This window comes from Tasmannia lanceolata, unplaced genomic scaffold, assembly GCF_043159265.1.
Source record: "Tasmannia lanceolata isolate RefF3 unplaced genomic scaffold, GAP_Taslan_0.1 ptg000007l, whole genome shotgun sequence".
Classification (NCBI taxonomy): domain Eukaryota; kingdom Viridiplantae; phylum Streptophyta; class Magnoliopsida; order Canellales; family Winteraceae; genus Tasmannia; species Tasmannia lanceolata.
Genome location: NW_027518684.1, coordinates 19,124,901 through 19,143,903, shown reverse-complemented (window position 1 = coordinate 19,143,903; position 19,003 = coordinate 19,124,901). Strand labels below are relative to the sequence as shown.

Below are 19,003 nucleotides of genomic sequence, written 5' to 3'. Positions count from 1 at the left end.
TGATGAGAACTGAGTTCTGTATGCTAATATGGAAGAGATTAAGATATCCCCATTTTATTATTCCCCTTCACTTTTGCCTTACAACAATAGATTGAACTAGCTGACGATAATTTATTTTGCTTGGCTTGTCATTTCTGGAAACTGATTACAAACCGTATTATTTAAGATGTTAATGCTAATACTAATTAATGGCTTCCTAATAATTTATGTTCTGCTCATTTAGGAAGAAATCACAATGAAATAACTGAGCACATACAAGGTTGCTGTAAGCTTAGGCACCTCCCATTTACTTGGAAAGAAAGAGGGTTGTACACTGATTTGCTGTATCCTCAGGGCTGGTCACTGGAGACAAAAAATATATATATAAGAAAAAAAAAGAGAGGCTAAATGGCGAAATCTGGTATGGGACATGTTTAAAGGACTTAATCTAACATGTTCCATTAGCTCTGGGGTTCTTGGCATATTGGTTAGGTACCTAACAGGTTATCAAGTTCTATAATCTATGAGAAAAAGAACTATAGAGAACATGATCTCCTTATTTAAATCACTTGAATCTTAAATTGCATCGTTCAAATTTTAATTATATAAGGTATGGATTAGAGAAAACCTGTATGTCCCACAGTTCGCTCCGATTCATAAATCTCATAGTCATTCCCTCCCTGTTCAAACAAAAATTGATAAAGTTCAATAGAGTTTACAAGAACTGATCATTCAAAAAAAAAAAAAAATAGTTTACAAGAACTGAAACCCACAAGCAGTGAAGCAATATATGTATGGATCTATCTATGTATGAATGTATTCATTAAAACATAAGCACACATGCATGCATATGATATACGCCATCTACGAGACAGCAAATTCACATGCACATAGAGAATAAATTAATATTATTGCAATACTAAGATCGATGAGTACATAATGAGAAGTTGAGAACTATATATTTGTTTTGCAGACAAATCTACATTATTTTGAAGTAAAAGCAACAACGAAAGCAATACTAATGTCTAAGTGGTTCCTGCCATCAAAGCTTTGAGAAACTTACATGGTAAGTCTTATCCCCAAAGAAGTGGATTTCATGAAACTCATCAAGGTATCTCAAACAGTAAGTCTTGTCCCAACCTTGAGGGAATACCTGTTACAAGAATTGCACCTTAAGTAAACTGAAATGCAGATTTTCTATTCTTCCTTCCAATTGAAAGTTAAAGAACCAGCAATTCATAAAACCGAGACTTCCATTGACTCACATCAAAACTTATCTGCCCCCCAATGGAAAATGTAAGGTTAAGGTGAGCAAATTTCTCCCGAAGCACCGAGACCATTTTTGACCGGATGTTTTGAACCTGAAAATGTTACTTGCTTTATAATATTCAGTTGCTGACAAAGAACTTGTTAGCAAAGAAACAAAAGATGCCAATTTTTTTTTCTTTTGGCAGAAATTTATACCTTGTCATACTTTTCAAACTCATCCCGTTCTTCTTGACTGCAGTTTCGCCCAATTGGTGATACATTAAGCATTCCACTGCGGAATTCTATAAAGGTTCCCCTGAATAAGCAAATGAGAGTATTTTATTTGATGTTTATACTTATAGAACTTAACTTGCTAAAAGAAGTTTTCTACGTTCACCTTTTTATTGGAATATCCAAGTCAGCAATATAATGAAGTGTGAAATTAATAAATTCCTGCACAGAAATGTGCAGTGTGTGATTACTTCACGGTTATAAATGCGTTAAAGTCTGCTCATGAGTTTGAGTGCCTCACCTTGAGTTTTTCTTCTCCAAGGAATGATTTCAAGCTCTGCAGTAAAAAGGGAAACATTTGGGGCCATTAAGAGGCTGATAGTCAAATCATTGGTCAAAGCATATGAAGAAATGAATACAAAAGTAAATTGCAGATGTTGGTTTTAGAGGCCATGCTTACGAACTCCAAACTTAAATTACAATGAAAAATTCTATACAGAGGCTATTTACCATAGCCTAAACAGCAGCGTAAATATGTTTTCTCCAAATAAAAAATCAATGTTTCATGATGGGGGCATTACTCAGTTAATTTCTCTGTTTATAAAATGGGAACGATTTGCAGAGCTGCCCATTGGGCCGTGTTATCCAAGTATGGCATTGAGATGAACAAATAAACATTTGAGATAATCTGAGAGGAAAGTGCACATCTCATTAGCTTTCTGTACACGATAAAAGAGTTACACAAAGTTATGTTAATCTCATAAGCTTTCAGTACACAAAAGAGTTCCACAAGTTATGTTAACCCTTTCCCAAATGCCGGGGTAACATAGAGAGCAACTCGGCTTAAAAATAAGTCCCCGGTGAAGATTAAAAGATGAACAGTTTTGTTGACTGAATTGCAGAGGGTGTTCCAGGGTAGTCTTTAGGTTCTACAAGAATCAAATTCCATTACATCCTTCTTAAATGCTTTGGATGTTCTATAAATACAGGTGATTGATACTTGCTGACAAATAGGTTTGACAGGAAACCTTGATGAATATGGGCCCATCCCCAAACGCATCATCTCCCGCAGTTTGATCATAGAAGTTCTCCAGTAAAACTATTTGGTGGGACATAAATCTAAGATGCGGATCTAAAACTGTTCGATGAAAATTGTCAATATTTTATAACTAGGGAGTTAAATACCTGGCAGCCAATGAGCTTTCCATTTTTATGAGCAACAAGACCATTTTCAGAGAACACATAATCATAGTCATCAATTACTGCATAGAGAAGAAAATGGTCACACAGGTGTTAGACCTTGAAGATAAATGGCAGTAACGATGCGCTATCAGATATTCTCAAATAAATGACTAATATGAGTCTGAAAAAGAATCACTGTAGGCAACCAAGATCAAATCTGTGCAAGGTGCATTTGTGGCATTCTTGACGCTCCAGTCATGCATAAACATAGCAAAAAATAAAATAAAATTGTGACTTTATAGAGTTGAGATTTAATGCACAAATGATAAAATAAAAAACGTATATGGAGTTGAGAATTCAAGCAGCCCAGTTTAAATCCATGCAGGATGGACTAGAGACATAACCAAGAAAACTCTTATAAGTTCTCATAGAATTGAGAATTCAGGCATCAAATGATAAATCATTCAAAATATGAACACCAGCCAAGTATACTTCCCCCTGAAGGTCTAAACAAAAAACAAAGTTGACCAGAAGTTTCATTTCATTTTCTATTTATTATAAGGCAATTTACCAATACACCTGAAAAAAAAAAAAACATAGTTTGGGAATACATTTTCTTGGAAAAACAGAATCTACCACCAGTATCCAAACAAGTCATCTAGTTTGGGAATATATTTTCTTGTAATAACAGAATCTACCACGATTATCCAAACAAGTCATCTAGAAAGAATACTGATATAGCGAGCTCACACACATTGACCAAATGCTTTGGTTTCATAATCCAGTTATCCAAAAGATCTGATTTTTTTCACATGCATTCTTTCCAAATTAGTTCTTTCCTGCTTTTATTTTGTGTCATGAAGCACTTGGAGCTGTTAGGGTGATACAGATGATGCATGTGCCTATTGTGTTATGGTAACACAATGCAATTGCCTGTTTCAACCAGTTTCATGAACAAAATGCTCTGATCCAAATGGATGATTTTGTACAACATGCTCGATCTAAATGGATGATTTAACTAGTGGACGAACTAATAATTTCACCTTGAAATTATTCAGGGATATCAAAGTCATAAACTAGATATGTAGATATTAACATATCTAGTTTCATTTGGATAACTTGTCTCCTATTATGATACAAAAGGACATTGCACTACAAGCAATCAGTACGATTAAAAATAAATAAAAAATACAAGCAATCAAGATGGACTAGCTATGCTGAACTAAGAGTTTTGATATCAGACTACTAAAAAAAAAGGAAATAGTCAGGAATAACTGGCAAGGCACAAATAGCAAGGATAATCAACCAGTCCCACAAGGTAAACATTTGGCCTGCTCTCTTAATATTAATGAAATAACCAAGAATGAGAGTTAAACTCCTCTACATGACACAGAGGTACTACAACAAAATGAATATAAAGTGCACCAAATGACAACCCATAGCAAGGATACATCTAAGCTAACATGTGTTTACTTGCATCATCGTCCACCAATAACTTCCAATTGTGGAAAGCTTCTCCACCATGCAATTTAGCCTCCTTAGGGGTTTGTTCTAGTGAGGGTAAATAAGAGAGGGTAACCCATTTTGGGGTAAACCGTTTCGGAGAAATATACTTGCCATGTTTTGGTTTACCCTTAAATTAATTTCTATACTCCTAATACGCATGGTAAAGTAAGGGGGGTATTTGATATCCAGTGTTCCAGTGGGACGTAAATTGTAGAGGGTAAATGTATAATTTTTCTAAACATTTCATATGTCACCAAATATATTAGAGGGGCAGGATCATCTTTTCGAGGAGATTTTTCTACCACAGCCTAATTTGGGTGAGGATTGACGTAAATTTAATAACCCTTTATATGTGTGACATGCACCTAAAGGGTTCACTCAAGGTCACCTACTAGATCAATGAACTCAATCACCTAAAGCATGCCACATGAACGATGCATCAAGTAAACTTTTTTTTTGGTTGGTAAGCTAGGATTGAACCTCCGACCTCAAGGTTGAATACCAAAGGCTTGATCATTGAGCTAGAGGCTCAATCCCATGTGAAATGTGTGGTTGTGATGGCGGTCACATAGAGGCTCCTCCTCTCTCTCTCTCTCTCTCTCTCTCTCTCTCTCTCTCTCTCTCTCTCTCTCTCGTGATGGCGGTCACATAGAGGCTCCCCCCTCTCTCTCTAAGATAGAGAAATGCAAAATATCAACGGCTTGGAGACATCATCAATAAATGTCTTTTTCATCGCCCTTGATCAAGCTGCTATGATCATTTTGACTGGTTTTTTTACCATAAAAAGATAAAAAAAGCCAAAAGGTCTTTCCTTCAAGGGCAAAGGAAGATCAACAATACCTCTTGATAATTCACAAGAACAACAAAATCTTCGCTACACTTTTACATTTTACTAGTAGATGCTTTGGGGTTTCTTACAATCTGGAATCATCCTTCCTAAATTTTAAACAGAGCTCGTCTATGGAGATAAATCAGAAAATATCTCTGGATAAACCAAGGTTGCCAGAGCGGGAATCGGAAGCGGGAATCGAAACGAGAATCGAAAGCGGGAATCGAAGGCTCCCAGGGAAGAATCCTACTCAAGGTTGCCAGAGCGGGAATCAAAACGGGAATCGAAGGCTCCCAGGGAAGAATCCTACCTCCTTGGGATAAACTAACATAAATGCTACTTACGTTCCAGAGAGTGCATTTTTTTCCCAGGCTGTAGTGAAGAATCTTGAAGAAGCATCCATTGTATGCAAGTAGAATGCAATTACATGAGAAATTGAGAATAAACCAAAACTTCCTGTCAAGAAAAGTCTCTTGTTTTCTATGTCTCGTTCTTACTCCATAGAAAGCTATTCATACACTTTATCCGTGAAAATTTCACATAGGTTCTCTCATAAGATAATTTCAATGCATCAATAGTTTGTTTGACTTATACATAATAAATTCTTCCCTTATCACAGCTATTGATACACAAGAATGGTGCTAATGGAAAAAGAGAAATTTGTAGCAAATGCAAAGATATCAAAGTCGTTAATGGGTAGCAATTTGGAACTACAGCCTCAGATTCTAGGCTAAAGTATTATATCATCAGATGTCAGGTTCAGATATTGTATCTCAATTTCAGCATGCATTAAGGCAAATAAATAAATAAAAACTCCAAATCTAAGATCCTCATTTATGTCTCATTAAGTAAGAATGATCAAGATCTTAGTTACAAAAAGTGGCAGGATGTGCAATTAGGATAAAAAAGTAAAAAATGTGCTACTTTATGGCTCCTAAAGTGTCTACAAATAGTGAAATTATGAAGCTGGAGCAACACCAAAAGTAAAAGATCCAGACACTATAGCCAAGAACTAGTTAGAGTAAACCTGTCGTCCCAAGCTGCTCCGTTATCTTTACAAGATCAGACCCTCCAACAACACCAAGTGTAACAACCTGTTATCAGACAATTCTGTAAGCATTTGATAGGATATATTTTGCAGGCTAATCTTTCCTAGGGAGTGCTAAAATGTGAAGATGGTGGAAATGAAGTACCTCCCGAAGGTTCCGCATGAACTCTAACATCTTTGGAGTCACTACCTGGGGATAAAGTAGAAATTGAGTCGCTCTTGAAAGTTGAAAGATCAATTTCCAAGTAATTTTATCATTGTAAAAAATGTTAAATTAGATGACATAGAACCAATAAAGGATTATACCTTTCTTGGAGCTGTAAGGGTACCATCAACATCAAACAGAGCAACCAGACCTGGCTTCCTTGCTGCCATTTTTTGAAATAGTTTCTGCCACAACTATGCACAAAATTATATAGGGTTTACTGTATTAGCTGGGGAAGTTACAAAAGATATCTACAACTGCATTTAGACATATATTTATATATCGATGTGTCAATGGGTCTGAAATAGTTCAAGCCCTCTCAACTCTCAAGACAAGGGGTGCAACTTGGGTCGGGCTCAACCCGATTTTGGCTCGGGTTGGGTTGGGAAAAGCGAACCCGATTTAATTTTGGGTTGGGCTAGGGTTGAGGCCTTGGCAACCAGACCCGACCAGAAACTCTAATTTTCTAAAGATTTTCTAGGATTATGCTATTTTTTCTTGTATTTTTTTATTTGGCTCTACATGAACCCGAACCCAACCCGACCCGATTTGGAAGCGGGTTGGGTTAGGGTTGACCATCCTCAACCCAAGGCTCGGGTTGCGTTGGGTTAGGGTTGAGAGAATGCTATCTCGAGTTGGGTTAGGGCTGGCATCAACCCGACCCGAGTTGCACCCCTACTTAAGACTGGTCCCAAACATTTGCAATCAAACAGCTACTAGAATGCTTTTAGAAAAAAATCAAACAAAAACAAAGAAAGAGTACTCCCATATAAGAAATGGCTGCAGAAGGAAAACTTAAATTTTTGTTTCAACAATGAGAGTTTGACGATCAGATGTATATCACATTCTCATATCTTCAAGCTTAAATCACTTCAAGACCATGTTACATTTTATGTATAGATTGGAGACATGAATTTTGTTTTATCATTTGGTTCTCTTTCTTTCCTTATGTTCTGGAATTCGAATAGCATCAGTAAAATATTAAATTGTTCTCTTGAGCCGTAACTACGTTGGACAAAAAATGATCAATAGCTGCAAGCATGGTTTAATTTTTCAGCGAAATTTCGGGTTTTCACAAGGGGTACAACCTATGTACAAGATTTCCACCAGAATTTACAAGATTTCCATCAAAATTTACAAGATCCACCGAATTTTACAAGATGTCGGCCGAAATTTCCACCAAAACCGAAATTTAAAACCTTGGTTGCAACAAATTGCCAATATAAATGATATAATCAACCAAACTAACAGAAAACTAAATAACAAAAATTCATTGGCTGAATCTGATAAAAATCCATGCAATGTGTATAAACACAAACAATCTGCAAATCATTTCATATTCTAAAAAATAGAACTGACCGATAATACTAATGAATTTCAATTAACCACAAAGAGTTTGCCTACAATCACCAGTTATAGAGCAATTTTTTTCCTAGCTTTTCCATACCTTACTAGAAAAAAATGAATAAAACCATGGATCATGCACTGCAAATAAAGGCAGAAGCTGATAAAATACATTCACATTCAACATTTTTACTTACACTCCAAACATACCAAAAAACCCATTATTTTGAATGCTAATAAATCCAGGAAAATTGCTAAAATACAGTTGTAAGTTGTAACTAAATCCTACATACAATCTTGCTAGGAAACTTACATTCTTGGCGAATAACCCACTAGATAGTCCCTAAATCTCTCTCTTGTGAATCAAAAGAAGGTGAGAGAAGGGATGAAGAATATTTGGGTGGGGCATCATTTGAATATCTCTCTCTTTCACGCTGTCAGTGACTGTTTAAAAATAATCCTTTACCGTTGGATTATAAATTAACGGTCATATAGCTGCCGTATAAAATAAGCAGTTGCCCTCGGGGTCACTGTATCCAATGTCTTTGAGTCTTTGACCTTTGCGTCACAACTCACAACAACCGAGGAGTTTACTTAAAGTTAAAGACAAGAATTTGTTTGCTGTGTGGGCCTAAAGTTCAGTATTTTTCAAAATGTTTAGTGGGGCCCACGATTCCACCCATATAGTCCCTAATTTTTCAAAAAGTACTGCACGGACCACACTATAGGATGATCCAAACCGTCCGTGTGATGGGCCATAACTTAAATAGGTTGTGCCCAAAAAAATCAATTCCATAGGATGATCCTAGCCCAACGATCTATAGAGGGTTCCATAATATGCAGTTCATCTATAGATTGGAGGGTTGGGATCATCCTATAGAAATGATTTTTTAGGCACAAGCTATTTATGTTGTGGGTGATACATGGACGGTTTGGATCATCTTATAGTGTGGTCCGTACAGTTTTTTTTTGTGAAAAATAAGGGACTATAAGGGCTTCACCATATAAAATCTCCTAGAAATTATATGATGAAGGCCGTATAAACACACACTCATCATCCCATCTTTGTAGGGCTGCAACTCGGGTCGAGCGGGTCGGGTTTTGGAGAACCCAACCCTACCCGAGAAATATCTCGGGTCGGGTCAGGTCGGGTTTTTTTTCGGAAAACCCACGATTCCCAAACCCGGCCCTACCCATGATAAATCTCGGGTCGGTTCGGGTCGGGTCGGGTTTTTTCACGTTGACGCAATTTTTTAAGAAAATTCTTGTTTGGCAAGGCAACTCAACTCATAGAAGCAGAAATTACACTCACATTACACTTGAATCAAACAATGATGTAATTACACTCACATTACACTTGAATCAAACAATGCTGTAATCAAACAATGTTGTAATTATAATCAAACAATGCTGAATCCAACACTTGAATCAACTCAGCTCATAGAAGCAGAAATTACACTCACATACAGTAACAGTGGGTGCGTGGGTTTTCACTTTTAACTTTTAACTAACAATAGAAAAAATGTACATACTATAACTTATGTAACTCGGGTCGGGCCCCTTCAAACCCGGCTCGACCCAAGATTCATGCGGGCTTTTGAATGCTAAACCCGGCTCGACCCGAAACCCATGAAACCTGAACCCAACCCAGGGTATTTTCGGGTCGGGTCGATGCGGGTCGGGTAAAACCCGGCTTGAGTTGCAGCCCTACATCTTTGATATTTGATCCAACAACAGCTCACTTTTTGACGATCTATACTTTTATCAAACCATCTATTAATACTAGCCCACTAAGTATATAATTTCTCATCTAATACTAGCCCACTCATCATATAATTTATCCACAAATATAATATTAGGAGAACTTAGAGAAAACATAAAATGAGTGGGCAAACATGATCGTATTGGTGGTTACATGAAAGTACTAGCCTTAATATTTGATCAAACGGAGCTTTTTAAAATATTTGTTTGGTTGGAAGTGTGGATTAAACTTGTGACATCAAGGTCGAGAAACAAAGCCTTAACCATTGAGCTAAAGGCCCAACAAGGCCCAATCCCTCAACCTCTTAATTCTTAAAATCTGAGCTGTTGCTAGATAAAATATCAAGGGCGACAACTCCAAAATGAGCGTGTCCCACACTCAACATATAAAATCTAGGAGAATTTATATGGTGGACGACCATGCATGCATGTGCAACCCCAAAAACAAATGTGGGGCTAACATTGTTTGGGTGATCTAAACCAAGGTTTTAAATTTCGGTTTCGGTCGGTCCTCACCGAAACTGAAATTTTAGCCGAAATCCCAAAATTTCAGCTGAAATTCGGTAAAGGTGCTTGAAATGTCATTTTTTAGCCCGAAATTCTGTAAAGGAATAAAAATTAATATTATATCAAAAATTTTGACGAAATTTCCGAAATTTCCTCGACCAAAATTTGATAAATTTCAGCAATTTCGATTTCGGTTACCAAAATCCAAAATTTTGGATTTCGGTCCTGACCGAAATTCGGCCGAAATTTAAAACCTTGATCTAAACATTTCATTTGTTGGGCCTTGATGTAAACAGGATATGCCCAGACAGTCTTCTTCATAGGATGATCCTGACCCTCCAATCCATGGAGGTTTCTATACCGTGCCATCCATTTTAAACCTCTAAAACCGAAGCAAGCAAGGCCAAAGGACGAGAATATAAGTAAAAGTATAGTAGGGCCTCCATTCTAATAAGATGCAAGAATATTCCAGTATTTTTTTGAAAAAGAAAACTGTACAGCCTGCTGATCCAAACCGTCCATTTGATGTGCCACAACGTAAATACCAAATTGGTTGCGCTCCAAAAATCATTTCAACAGGATGACCCAAACTTCCGAGTTCTCTATAGATCGGAGGGATAGGATCATCCTATCGAAATGATTTTGATAATGACATCACTCTCTTTGAATCATATTCATACCTGGACCCACCCTTGAATTATTATGGATCAATTGATCACTTCCTCAATCCGGAAAGCCACAAGATTTACAAAGAAAACATGTATTTTTCTTCTGCAGAACTGCAAATCTATGAAAGAAGTGAAACAAATTCATTGCCAAATTTTCAGGGTTGGTCTCCATCAAAGCAAAGATGCACTAAACAAGCTCTTTGTTTTTTGCACCTCCCCAGAATGTGGAGATTTGCATTATGCAGAAAAGGTATTAAAAAATGTTGAAAACCCATATCTCTTTATTTACAATTTGATGATTAAAGCATTTGCAAAGAAAGGTAGATTCAGAAAAACTATTGGGTTCTTTGATAGGTTGAGGGAAGATGGGTTGTCGCCTGATAATTTCACCTATCCTTTTGTACTTAAGGCAATGGGTTGTTTAGGGGCAACTTTAGAAGGAAGAAAGACTCATGGGTTTATCATAAAGGCTGGGTTTGAATTTGATTCTTATGTGAGGAACTCACTTATGGACATGTATGCTGAAATGGGTGAAGTTGAAATCGCAAGGAAGGTGTTTGAGGAAATGCCTGAGAGAGATGTGGTTTCTTGGAATGTCATGATTTCTGGGCTTGTTAAGTGCCAGAAATTCAATGATGCTATTGCCTGTTTTCGACAGATGGAACAGTGCGGAGTGAGGCCCGATGAAGCTACTTTGGCAAGCACTCTTTCTGCTTGTATTTCATTGGGTAATTTGGATTTGGGTAAGCAAATTCACCATTACATTGGTAAGGAACTTGAATTTAGTATTGTTCTTGGGAATGCCTTGTTAGATATGTACTCAAAGTGTGGATGTATAAGTGAGGCACGCCGATTCTTTGATGAAATGCCAACCAAAAATGTAATTTCTTGGACTAGTATGGTGTCTGGATATGTGAATTGTGGTAAAATTGATGAGGCTAGAGAGATATTTGAACGGAGTCCGGCAAGAGATGTCATTCTTTGGACTGCTATGATTAATGGTTATGTGCAGTTTAGCCGATTTGAGGAGGCTCTGGCTCTGTTTAGAGAGATGCAAATTAAAAGGATCAAACCAGATAGATATACGGTTGTGTCTCTTCTTACAGTTTGTGCTCATTCGGGAGCTTTGGAGCAAGGGAAATGGATCCATGGATACATTGAAGAAAACTTGATTAGGATTGATGCCGTTGTTGGTACAGCTCTTGTAGACATGTATGCGAAATGTGGGTGCATAGAGAAGTCCTTAGAATTATTTATGAGAATTGAAGAGAAAGATAAGGCATCATGGACTGCAATTATATGTGGACTTGCTATGAATGGGCAAACAAGCAAAGCGCTTGAGTTGTTCTTGGAGATGAACCGGGCGGGAGTTAAACCTGATGATATCACCTTTATAGGCGTTTTAAGTGCTTGTAATCATGGAGGATTGGTAGAGGAAGGTCGTCACTATTTTGATTCTATGAAGAAGATGTGTCAAATAGAGCCAAAACTAGAACACTATGGTTGTTTGGTCGACCTCCTCGGTCGGGCTGGTCTGTTAGATGAGGCAGAGAAATTGATAGAAAATATCCCAAATGACAATGAGGTATTACCGCTATGGGGTGCTTTGCTCGGGGCTTGTAGAATCCATGGGAACGTTGAGATAGGTGAACGTGTGGCAGCATGCCTTTCTGAAATTGAATCTTCTAATTCTGGTATGCATACACTTTTGGCCAACATTTATGCAGCGGCTGACAGATGGGAAGATGTGACCAAGGTGAGAAGGAAGATGAAAGATCTTGGGCTTAAGAAGATCCCGGGCTGCAGTTTGATCGAAGTGAATGGTGTCATCCATGAGTTTCTTGTTGGGGATTCGTCGCACCCTCAGATGATAGAAATTTACTCCATGTTGAATGATTTGGCCAGGCCCATGAATTTGGAGAACTTTACAGACAGATAAAGACCTTGATCTCTATAGTCTTTTGATATTGTGTTTGGGAGAAGTTTGACTTATTGTGCAATTTGCTCAGAAGTGTTTATTGGGGTAAACATGGAAGAAATGTTGAGATCTATACATCCAAGTAGTGTTTAAAAACTTGGACTTGGAGGAGAACTCGACCACATTAAAACTGAGCTGACTTGGGTGATTGAATGATTGACACATTCAAATTTTCATTAACTTGGGATTCAATGGAGTTTTTAATGGACTCAAGAGGGCGGAAATTGGACTGACTCGGCCAAGTGAGACTTGGACGAGAACCTGGCCAAGGTCAAACCAAGTGGAGTCAGGCGGGTAGATGATTGGCAGTTGTTGAGCAATTCGCTCAGAATTGCACAGTTGAAATCTGCTCTGTAGTCAGCATGGAGTTAGAGGTGTTGAACTGATTCAAAATTCTTTCTTGATACGTGTAGAGGCCATCACTGTATACTCCCGTAAGAGGGGAGAGTTCATATGGAACCCAGGGCTATAAAATTGGATTAGCCCAATAAGCAGAAGATGATTGGATAAGCCCAAGTGGAGTTCATATAAAATTGGATTAGCCCAAGTGGAGTCAGGCGAGTAGATGATTGGCAGTTGTTGAGAAGAGCAATTCGCTCAGAATTGCACAGTTGAAATCTGCTCTGAGTCAGCAAGGAGTTAGAGGGGTTGAACTGATTCAAAATTCTTTCTTGATACGTGTATAGGTCATCAATGTATACTCCCGTAAGAGGGGAGAGTTCATATGGAACCCAGGGCTATAAAATTGGATTAGCCCAATAAGCAGAAGGCGGGTTTCGTCAATGTCCAAAGTAAAGGAACATACAAAGGATAGGAGTAGAGACTAAAGATACTATAAATCTCTGAGAAAAACTGTCAAGTATAATCTCTGACCAAGTCACTTGTGCAAGTCTCTAAATGGGATGGAAGTGTCTTCTTAAAGTAGTTAGGCAGCCGATTTGTAGACAGGAGTAGCTTCAACAGGAGTGTTACTTAGTGATTGAATTACAAACGATGATTAATTTAGTGGTCCGATCAGAAACTTGGAGATGCGGATGACCTGTTCCTACTTCCTATTGCACAGCTCATGTTCTATTTCTTGCGTCGTGGGAATGATTGTCACTAAGAATTTATACTGTATCTCATTTTTGTGTTTCTCAATAGTATATGAGCATTCTTACTCAGTTTGAACTGATATTTCCATTGCGCCACTTTCATTGTGCCAAGTTTGAACTCTTAACTGTTTTTAACTCCATTCAAGAACTTCAGTAATTGTTTTCACGGTCGAAAAATTTGACTTGAACTACAGAGACCTAGTCTCTATGGTGTAGCGACAAGAATTCATGACTGTTTTGCCTATTTCAAGAACATTGTACATTATCTCATTTACGACACATAGCCGAATAGTGCTTACCACTGTCATTTCACTCTTCATCTTCCATCGTTATCGGCTTCTTGCTTTTTACAGACAATGCCTTGTATTACCCTTACTGAACCAACAAGGCTTGAAATCTTTTTTTCTTAGGCTAAAATTTTTCTTTTCGTCAAAGTATTCAACCTCAAACTTCATGTTTGATCCTTTTGCAGCCATCTCAGATCAAGCCCATAATCTCGTCACCTTTGATGAGAATCCACCGTCGACGCTCAAACCTTTGCAATTCTTGCCCAATTAGATTGATCCAACAACTATGATGCCACTTTGTAGAAAATTGACACAGAAGTATATAGAACAATCATACAATGGCAACATACAAAGAGAGCACACATGATTTATGTAGTTTGGCAGTCTTCCACTATGAAAAAGCAATGATATAAAGATTACAATGGGATTAACCCAAATACTCATAAATCGTAACTCTTTCCCTTCTTTCTCAACTAGGTTGTACACTTCTCTTCACTAGAGAAATGACCAAAGGAAAATTTCCTCTCGGCACAATAGAACAACAAAAGAAAAAGCCAAGAAAATACGGAATGAACCACTTTCATCCTTTCTCTCCTCCCTTTTTCCAAGAGAACAAAGAGAACAACATAATTGTCTTCTTGTTTTCTTTCCTCTTTGGTCGTAGGTGTCAGATAGATTTATATTCTTGTTTTTTTTCTAAAACCTAATCCTCCATGTTACTTTCCTACAATGTAAAACTCATCTTAATAAAAGTAGGAGTTAAGAGACGTGGGAAACAAGACGAATACCAGCAATTATTTTTGGTGTTTATGATATTGCTATACATTGGATGTTCCTCAAGTATGTATCTTGATTATGGTGGTTTGTTCTTCATGAGTAGCAACATTGGATTGTGTGTGTGAGATCTAATTTAGTCTGCCATTGATTATGAGCCCACTAATGGTCTAGATTGAAGATATTAGATGTGAAACTACCATGAATACCAATAAACAGAGAGTGTTTATAAGGTTGATCGGGTAATTACTGCATCTTGATTAATTAATTGGATAAGGATGGATTAGGGTAGGCCAACCACATCTAGTTAAGAGTGTTTATATGATTAAGCAAAAATTGATCCAATAAGATTGAAGGAGCTTACCTGTTATATTTCTATGATGGGCAGAACTCTAACAGGGTTTTCTATTTATATGGCATTGGTCTCCACTACCATCCATTATTCTAGTAATCCTTGTGGTTAGATTAATCAGATTAACATAGATCTATAGATAGACTGATAAATTATTAGATCTATAGATAATTAGATTATCTAGATTAACATAGATCTGTGATTTATTTTTTTATATTAGATCATAAAACTAGTCTAAATTATAAATGTATGATCTAATTCTACATGGATTACCAAAGTTGGTATTCACTACCATCTCCAACATAGATGTGGCACATTTACAGTGATTGAACCATTTATTGAGCAGTAGAGTTAACTTTGACAGAAGGGTTCTGATCAAATGGTTATGGTTATCTAATCAGAGTGATATTTGGGCCATGTCATCCCCTTCCAGAGGCCCATCAAAGGTCCAAATCATGTTATGTCATCATATAGTATCATTTTTTCATAAAAAATTAAAGTTTGAACTCTGAAAGAACATAAATGCATCTTTAGGAAGTATCCAGTTTGAGCTCCAGAAACTAGATGATTTGGATGAACAGCTTATTCTTTATTGTTACTCTCCATATCAGTGAGATCATCTTATATATTATTCAAAAGTTTGACGCTTCCATCTGATCAAAGTAGAGGCCTGAGGGACCCGCAGGTAGCAATGCCAACATCACAGGACCTCTAGCACCTTCTTCAGGAGTCAGGAACCCAGTAATGGGGTTAATGTCTGTTTTAACCAAACCAGGATGTACACAATTTACACAGAAAGTGGGGTATCTCTTTGCTAGTATCCTTGTATAGGCATTGAGAGCTACTTTGGAGACCTTATATGCAGATATAGTAGTAGGCCAGCCATGAATTTCTAGCGAATCCTCTTTGAAATCATTAAGAAACCGCTGCAAAATCTCATCCAATCTTTCTTCTCTTAGGCTATCAGCATCACTCAATTCCTCTCTTACACTTACATTAGGGATAACCTGAAACAGTAGCATGAGAAATTCAGAAATAGCAGTGTCATCAAAATTATACGATCTAAAATCCAAAAAAAAAAATGATTTGAATTTATTCCCAAGGAAAAAGATTGAATACTTGATTTTGAATTTTGAGAGTAGTGTATGGATCATATGTTTCCCTGAGAAGGCAATACCACAACTATTTATGCTTGTTAACAAAATGATTTTGCCTTTTACCCTTTCAAGTCTCTGTTTGCTCTTTAGAACATTAAGATAAATTATATCATCTTCAAATCATTAAAACAAACTGGATCATCTTTCTTGAGTCATGGTCAAGTCAAAGTGGCAACCTTGTATCCATAAAACCAGAAACAATTCAATTGAGTACTCAAAACCCTTGAAAAAACAGGCTACAACATAAGCCTTAAAAACTCACAAAATCGATCAAGTAATTGACCAAGTTCTAGGACTCAGGCCCTCTCTAAATTCCAGTCAAGTTTCGATTTTTCTCAGACTTCTCTACATTGTTAGCTGATTTCATGTGATTGATGGTATCCACTTCTTCTTCTTTTTGTGACATCAAACATAACTAAGAAATTTCAGGTGGGCTTATTACCTTGAGCTGTCCATAGTAGGAGGAGACATTCACTATCCTTGCTGATGTGGATAGCTGAAGAAGGGGGAGAAGTGCTTCAGTTACTGCTTTACTTCCATAGTAATTTGTTTTCAAACACTCTTCTGCCTTCTCATAGGTATGCTTCATTATTCCCTCTACCAACCTGTATTTTTCAACATCCAGCTGCATGCAGAAGCCATTCATTCTTTCTGGAGCTAATTATGTATAAGAGACAATTCAATTCCTTCCATAGCCACAAGAATATGGATGATTATTTTTACTTCAGTATCTGTTAGATGTATTGTATTATATTGATGTTATATTGAGGGTATATTGGTCATTTCACCATTATAACCCTTATCATGTATCATATTAGTGAGAGGAGGAGACAACTCTCTCTTCTCTTTCCTCTCCGTCTCTTCTTCTTGTCTTCTCTCTTCTCCTTTTTTCTCCCATGGAGGTTTGAATATCTTGAACATGGTATCAGAGCTTTAGGTCCTGATTTCCTTTGTTTTCATTTTCTATTCGGATCAATAGAGCAACAACACACACAAAAAAAACCACGATTGTCTCCTAACCCAAACCCTATATTTTTTTTCCTATCCAGCCAACTTTCATTATGTAATTTAGGATGTCATAATTTATATGCAATCATCAAATATGCTGACAAATAGATCTTGTTAGCATGTACATGTTGGACTTTTTCCTAGTTATACTGTCTCTCTTCTCAGTTATAAATATGATTATGTTCAGTATATATTGAAGCTTGCGTAAGCCAAGTTGGTTGCAGACTAGAGACTTACCTTGCCTCCGGGAAGTTTTAAGGCCTTCAAAGCCTCATGATCTACTATGATTCCATTATCCCCTGCATTGTTTACCTGCATAGAAACTTTTACTTTTTTCACCATGCTTATTGCAGAAATAGCAAATAAAGGACTAAGGGTTTCCATCAGTTAAGCAATTTGAAGATCATTTCATTTCCAAAGATGCTCTTTCAGGATTTGTATTTTCTTTTTCAACTGACTGCCTGACTGACTGAAGAACCCAATTGTCAATTATCTCCCAACAAGAAAAAAAAAACTTAAAATCAACAGATATAGGTTTCACATTTCTAATGTTTTTTAAGACATAGGAGTGTCTATAGTAATTTAAACAACTGACCAAGATTATAGCCTTTAGATAAGTAAGTAAATCTTTCTTTTCATGCCAAAAGTGGAAAAATAGTGGACTTGTGAGTTCATCAGTCAATCTCGCATAAAAGGAGTTCCATGATGGTTCAGTTTGAATTTTTTCAATCACTTTGAATTTATTCGATCAGGTCTGAAAACATGACACCGTTAGATTTGTAATTATTAGTAGTTTTGATGAACCCCCACATTGTATCTAAGCTGATTGTATCTAAGAGGATAAACAGTCGAGCATTTCTGATATGAATAGGCATGAAGGCATGAATGCTCTTAACAATCTCTGCATTTTCATGGAATCAACTAACAACAAGAGATGTTTATTTGTTAAATTGTTTGTTATCTTAATTGTTTTCGTAACAGAAATAAACTTGCTACTGAAGCTGCATTAAAATTTTCTTGTTCTTGAATTTCCATCATGCTTGTTTTCCCTTCTTCCATGAAATGGACTGGAAATAAGAGTTCTGTAGGATTGTACATAATACTAATAATATCTTCTTTGTTCTATGAAATGAACTAAAAAAGATGAGATGGTTTTGTTTTTTATTTCTTTATTTCTTACCAAGATATCAAGCTTTCCAAAATGGGTTTTGACAAAACTTGCTAATAAAGAAATGCTAACAGAGTCCTTTACATCCAGCTGATGAAAAATCACATCAGAAAGTCCAAATTCTTTAAGATTTTCAACAGCTTCAATCCCCCTTCTTTCATCTCTAGCTGTTAGTATGACCATGATTCCATTAGAAGCGAGTTGGCGACATATCTCCAATCCAATTCCTTTATTTGCCCCTGTAACAACAGCACACCTGAAAGAAAATTTGAACATTGAGTGAAAGACTTGGAAACATTTTTTTTTTCCAGAAATTTGTGATGCTTGTGTAAAATGAAAAGGAATACCTCTTTGCAGTTTGATTGGAGTTGGTTTCTTCTTCCATTACTGATGCTTATGGATGAAGTTGAGGTAATGGGATTCTTGTGAATCTTGGGAAGATAGTTTTGCCTACTTAATATGCTGTTTTTAATTGGGCGCTGATATTCCCCTCCCCCGCCCCGCTTGACGGCTGGCTAACGTTAAACGTTAGGATATGTCACTTTCCCCACCATTTGACCGCTCTCTCTCTCTCTCTCTCTCCACACACACACACAACATGAACAGTTGGTGGGCCCAACAGAAACCGTTGGGAGAATGGTGGGCCCATCTTTACACAACGTAGGCCCCGCACATAC

General features: G+C 37.1%; 2 protein-coding genes across 7 annotated transcripts; one reads left to right on the top strand and one right to left on the bottom strand.

Moving 5' to 3' along the window:
• Positions 1 to 18,790, bottom strand: LOC143882205 (phosphomannomutase). 6 transcript variants are annotated; one of them, XM_077385673.1, is made up of 12 exons: positions 17,396 to 17,409; positions 6,330 to 6,413; positions 6,169 to 6,213; positions 6,003 to 6,069; positions 2,644 to 2,720; positions 1,760 to 1,795; positions 1,625 to 1,680; positions 1,444 to 1,543; positions 1,245 to 1,340; positions 1,043 to 1,132; positions 608 to 659; positions 1 to 342 (listed from the first exon to the last, which is right to left on the bottom strand). In XM_077385673.1, the coding sequence occupies exons 2-12, from the start codon at positions 6,396 to 6,398 to the stop codon at positions 287 to 289; spliced, it is 744 nt and encodes a 247-aa protein (XP_077241788.1). In that variant the 5' UTR covers positions 6,399 to 6,413; positions 17,396 to 17,409; the 3' UTR covers positions 1 to 286. The 6 variants fall into 6 exon arrangements, with proteins under 6 accessions (XP_077241788.1, XP_077241785.1, XP_077241787.1 ...); XM_077385670.1 differs by lacking the exon at positions 17,396 to 17,409 and adding an exon at positions 7,886 to 7,980 and having other exon boundaries at positions 6,330 to 6,422; XM_077385672.1 differs by lacking the exon at positions 17,396 to 17,409 and adding an exon at positions 7,886 to 7,970.
• LOC143881114 (Pentatricopeptide repeat (PPR-like) superfamily protein) lies at positions 10,431 to 13,647 on the top strand. The gene has a single exon (XM_077384112.1). It carries the CDS (start codon positions 10,543 to 10,545, stop codon positions 12,445 to 12,447), a length of 1,905 nt encoding a protein of 634 aa, XP_077240227.1. The 5' UTR covers positions 10,431 to 10,542; the 3' UTR covers positions 12,448 to 13,647.
• Positions 18,791 to 19,003: the final 213 nt, after the last annotated feature.

Bases quoted from the DNA above. Each gene is read 5' to 3' on its own strand.
- LOC143881114 (XM_077384112.1), top strand. From the start codon at position 10,543: ATGGATCAATTGATCACTTCCTCAATCCGGAAAGCCACAAGATTTACA.
- LOC143882205 (XM_077385668.1), bottom strand. From the start codon at position 18,711: ATGGAAGAAGAAACCAACTCCAATCAAACTGCAAAGAG. The intron at 17,471-18,338 runs GTAAGAAATAAA...GTTTCTATGCAG, and splicing joins TTGGAAAGCTTGATATCTTG to GTAAACAATGCAGGGGATAA. The intron at 16,001-16,592 runs GTAATAAGCCCA...CTACTGTTTCAG, and splicing joins CCTACTATGGACAGCTCAAG to GTTATCCCTAATGTAAGTGT.